The sequence below is a fragment of the Pundamilia nyererei genome, unplaced genomic scaffold (assembly GCF_000239375.1).
Source record: "Pundamilia nyererei isolate P.nyererei 1_Seehausen unplaced genomic scaffold, PunNye1.0 scaffold00001, whole genome shotgun sequence".
In the NCBI taxonomy this organism is placed as follows: Eukaryota; Metazoa; Chordata; class Actinopteri; order Cichliformes; family Cichlidae; genus Pundamilia; species Pundamilia nyererei.
Window position 1 is genome coordinate 8,027,997 of NW_005187402.1, and position 5,316 is coordinate 8,033,312.

At 42.4% G+C, this 5,316-nt stretch overlaps 1 protein-coding gene across 3 annotated transcripts in view; it reads left to right on the top strand.

The window, feature by feature from the left end:
- pdlim7 (PDZ and LIM domain 7) overlaps positions 1 to 4,776 on the top strand; it is a 33,204-nt gene extending 28,428 nt beyond the window's left edge. For all 3 annotated transcript variants that reach the window (XM_005719670.1, XM_005719671.1, XM_005719672.1), the window contains exons 8-11: positions 551 to 731; positions 822 to 942; positions 3,298 to 3,413; positions 3,746 to 4,776. In XM_005719670.1, coding sequence (XP_005719727.1) covers positions 551 to 731; positions 822 to 942; positions 3,298 to 3,413; positions 3,746 to 3,832 — 505 coding nt within the window. In that variant the 3' untranslated portion in view covers positions 3,833 to 4,776. The remainder of the gene's footprint in view (positions 1 to 550; positions 732 to 821; positions 943 to 3,297; positions 3,414 to 3,745) is intronic.
- The last annotated feature ends 540 nt before the right edge of the window (positions 4,777 to 5,316 follow it).

Below are 5,316 nucleotides of genomic sequence, written 5' to 3' on the forward strand. Positions count from 1 at the left end.
ACATTTTCTTTATATTCACTCTTGGCTTCTTGTTATTCCACAAAAAATCTTTAATTAACTTCTCAAATTGACTAAATATGTGTAAAGGAATTCTTACAGGTACAGATTATTTTTAACTCGAGCGAGGCTCTCTGTGTTTGCTCCTTGGAGGCTCCTGTTAGAGATGACAATTTAAGACTCTTAATATTCGCGACACACTGCCTGTCTGCAGCAAATTAAGCCAGTCAGCATATTTCACAGAGTGTGGAGACATCTTGTTATCACTCAGAATAACAAAGAAACTCTGGTTGATATTCTGGTCACAATTGCAAACAAAGAGCTTTTATTCATTAATTTTTGAGTGAAGACTCAAATTCTGGAAAACCTAAAATTTGTCTTCAGCGTTTGCTCACATTTCACACAGTCTAGTGTATTTTTGCTGAGTGCCTTTGGATCTTTTTTTTCAGTCCTCTGTTGAAGCTTTGGATTATTTAGCCAATTTATATTTTTAAAAATAATCCCTATTTATGTGTTACTAAGTCTTTTTTTTTTTTCTTTTTCTTTTCTCCAGGGGACGGTACCTGGTGGCACTGGGACGGTCTTGGCACCCGGAAGAGTTTACATGCTCGCAGTGTAAGGCGGTCCTGGAGGAGGGGGGCTTCTTTGAAGAAAGGGGAGCCGTCTATTGTACCAAGTGCCACGATAACCGATACGCTCCAAACTGTGCCAAGTGCAAAAAGAAGATCATAGGGGTACGAGCTTCTGTCGTATCCAGCAAAATCAAAACAGCAGTTTCAAAGTTTTTAAGAAAAGTTAACCTTTTTCTCCCCCCCCCCAATCAGGAAATCATGCATGCACTGAAGATGACTTACCATGTTCAGTGTTTCAAGTGTGCAGCCTGCAAGAATCCTATCAGGAATCAAGCCTTTTACATGGAGGAGGGTGAACCCTACTGTGAGAGAGGTGAGTAACTGAACCATTGCAGTCCAGACGTACTATACTTCCTATATTGCATACCTGAGCAATCTAAATGCAAATGGTTATTGTGTAAGAGTAAGAGAAGGTACAAAAAACAAAGACCGAAACGGCTCTTTTTGGAGCCACATTCACAAACTGATGCTACTGCTTCACATCCTACATGAAACAACACCAATGCTGTGACACAGTCGATTGTCTTCCAAGGGCCAGGGGAGGATACATACAACTATTCTGATTGGTAGTGATGGCTATGATGTCCTCTGTTATGTAAAATATGGGGTGAACTCACACCTAGTATAAAGCTGAATTCCAATTGAAGCTCGTGTGATTTTACACATCCATTTCCCCTATAGGCCAGCAGGGGGCGACGTCTCTCAGCTTGACAAAGAAGTCAGTTTCTGTAGAAGTGCATGGAAAAAAATGAGTGTACTTCTGTCTTGATTAATGAGCTCTGTAACCACTTTCCTAATGAGTTTTTCTTCTGAATTGCTAGTTTCAAGTCTTATTTAATACAGCTCAGTGTTCACTTTGTAAATTATGGTTCCATTTAGAGTAAAATAGACGATAAAGCAGGGCAAGCTTTAGGGCATCACTATTTCACCATTAACAAGTCGCTACCATACGAGCGTGCAGTATCCTGAGTTTGAGTCTGATCCAAAAACCATAACATGCAGTCTGTGCTTCAACCGTGCTCCAAAAGATGGTAAATGTCCGCCTTTCTTTTACGATTTCATCACTCTTTAGGACAGTTTGGTTCCAGACTCGCGTGTCTGGTGAGAAAAGGATAGTTTACTTATAATAAAGACCTCAGTCATGACCAAATGTGTAGTTCGACTGTGTTTTCTCTCAAGGACTCTGTTCGTTCATTCAAACAATACAACACTGAAGGCTTCACAAAACATAAAACATGGTGAAAAATCCTCTGCTGGAAATAAAAGCAGTCGCATTTATGTCGTTCTAAGGAATAGTTGCTACTACTACAACTACTAATAACTGCAACAATGACAGTAGTCAGTTCTGCTGAGCAGATGGAAGCACCCACAGAAACCTGTGCTTTAATAAAAAGTTTAATTCTAAACTCGAGTCCAAGCCAGATAGCATTTGCCTGAGCGTGCTGAAAATCCGAGTGTGCAGATCAATTAGTTCCAGCGCCGACTGAGAACATCTCGACTCATGTAAGACGCCCCGCGACTTCACACGTGGATCGAGCCCGATTATAAATCTGCACTGGCCTCAAGTCCACAGATGAGACCGAGCAGGCTGACACCCACAAAGCACGTTTTAAATGGATGCTACAGCTCGGCCCACGTCATAGACGTCGGGGTACAAAATCTTTAAATTCAGCCAGTGCATGAATCAGGTGTAGCGTGCATTTTGTGATAAAATTGTTTCCGCTCTACAGTGCATCCTCTCCAGTCTATCTGAAATAATTGTGATTATTTTCTTTGTAAAAATCAAACTATTTCTGACACGTTTTGTCAAACATTGTAGTATTGCTGTGGGGTTTGGCAGAAACCTACATCGAGAGTCTCCTGGCACATGCCGCAGTCAATCATAAAGTGTGATGTTTTCATCTGCTGTAATCTATTTAGCTCCAGTTTACTTCATACATACCCCTATTGGGTTTTATGAATGGTGCGTGCTCTTCTATTATGATATAAATGACTTAACGGGGCATCTGACGTGGATTGCTGCTTTATCAGAGGCGAAGCCAGAACCTGGGTACTCATATTCTGAATAATGCCTCCAGCTCTGATAAACATTCTGCTGCCTCAGCATCTTTCAGGGATTGTACAGCTCTCACCCACTCACTCTTGAGAAGCAGCATTATAACCTGACACCCCCCCCCCCCCCCTTGTGATGAAAGAGACTGGCAAATCCAGTCAAGTATCTGGAGCAATTTCCACCTCATCCTAATCCCACCCCTACACTCTGGAAAGGCACTAATGTACAGTGGGTGGACACAATAACACAAACAGTATAGATATCAAATGGCCAATAAGAAGAGGAGCCGGCATTTGGCATCAAAGCAGCTCTATACGTCTTTATTTTACACCGTTCAGTCCCTTAAGTGGTTGCGTGTAGCGTGTAGTGAGGATTGCTCATCTCGGAGCGGCAAACAGCCTCCACTTCTTCTTTTAAAGATGAAAGATGTGGAAAAGGATTTCAGTCTCCCGTAAAGGTTAAGCGATGTTTACAAACGGCGATTGCGGAGGCCGGGGCGATTCCTTGGCCTGATGCGGGCAACGATAAAAGCTCTTTTGAGTTAAAAATGTAATCTTATATTCACCTTATCTTACATTTCTTCTGCTCGCCACCCCTCCTCCCCCTCCTCTCCAGACTATGAGAAGATGTTTGGCACCAAATGCCATGGCTGTGACTTCAAGATTGATGCCGGGGATCGGTTTCTGGAGGCCTTGGGCTACAGCTGGCACGATACGTGCTTCGTCTGTGCTGTAAGTCATTTTGATGGATATAGCTCCTTGTGGGCTCTCTTTGCCCCCGTATCTCGCAGCTGTCCCAGTACAATGGTACCTGGAGAAAAAAATTTGCCTCCATGTCTGGACCTCAAGCTTTCTCTCTCTCTCAGCCTGTCACCTGCAGTCTATCACTCTCTATATCTCTCTCATTCTGTGAAGAAAACTGAAAGCAAATGCAGTCAAGTAAAGCTTGCTCTGGCCACTAGAAACTGTAAATTCACATCAGCAGTGTTGAAGTCTGATATCTACTCTGCCCTCGTTTCCCAATCCGTCTCTCTCACTTTGTGTGTCTCCTTTCATCTTTAAAGCTCTGCCAAATCAACCTGGAGGGGAAGACGTTCTACTCGAAGAAGGATAAGCCCCTGTGCAAAGGCCATGCTTTTGCTCCAGTGTGAGAGAGCGAGGCGCATCTTCAGAAGAAGGAGCACTGCTCTCTCCCTTCTCTTTACCCCCTGACACTTCCGTAGACGCACCACATCCCTTCTTGCCACACACCTTGTTAAACTAAGTCCTTTCTCTCTGTGCTGCAGACTTTTTGTTCTCGAGGCTTAATGCTGGCTGCACGTACCGTCACTTTACTCTGCTGTTAGGAGACTTCTGATGGCACTGCCTCTAATGCCAAATGCTGTGTTGCATAACTGGAAGGAATCGAGGAATTATGTCACGCCATCGGTAACTTTTTGACTTCCAAGTTGTTTTTAGGTCATAAAAAAAATGTCACCGCAGGTCACGTCGATTTGTACTTGTTAGCGGAGTAATCTCCCGCCTCTGTTCTCCTCGTCCTTGTTAATTCAAGTCACCAACTTGAAGGAGTCATTGAGCCTCTAATAATCTCTCATATTGCAGTAATGATCAAGCAATTCTCTTGCACTAAGTGTAGTGAAGTTCTGCCCCCATACAGGACCCCAGCCCACTCATCGGCTCTCACTGCAGCGCCCTTTAATGTAATGGGGGGCCAGTCAAGCAGAAAAGGAGGTGTCCATTTCTGCTTGACTGGATCTCCTCCACAGAATCACTAACTACTTATTACTTTGACTCTGGCAAGTCAGAGCGCATACTCCAGCTTGAAGAGTCATTTAGAATGATGTAGTAATTAACCCATTTTTAATCGTCATACACGCGGGTGATGGAGATTGATTTTTAACTTTCCCTTTGATTACACTTTTTTTTTTTTTTTTAAATGAGACAAAGTAAGTCTTTAAGTGTTCCCCATGTCACTGTGATATTCTTCCTTAGAGTACTTTCAAGTCACTGAATCTGTATTTATATTGCTTCAAAAGTGGCCTGTAAGTGTTGTTTTTATTGCAGCTGAAAGTTTCAAATAAAATTATTTAGTAATTCCATGTGCCAGGTCATTTTGTTTCTCTTGGAAACACTCCCATCTGTAACAATTTTTAAAATTGTCAATTGCCATCTTTGCTCTTTTTTCCAAAACCCTGCTGAAGCCTTTGTATGCTCCCTATAAATATAATCAACAAAGTGATACTGAAATAAGTGGCATTTTATCTTAACTGGTAGGTAGCCAGGTGCTTAAAACATTCTTGCTGGAATAGCTACATTTTGTTTAGGTGAGAAGCTCCTCTTAAAAGCTTAGCATCAGCAGTGGTAGCAGTGGGTCAGCAGCTAGCCTGCAGTCCAGAGTTTAAAAAACAAAAAACTGACGCCAAAGGTGAAGCTCACAAATGGATGTTTCTTGTTGTTTTTAAACACTCCTTGGTATAATGACGCATATCTGCAACTCCAAAGCGTATTATCTTCTTTTAATCTTTAACCATTGGAGAGCGCTAAGCTAGCCATTTGTACCTTAAGCTAGGCTAATTGTTACAGACTTTAGCTCAATGGTTATGTGTCATGGAGATGCAAGATGAGGGTCCTGAGA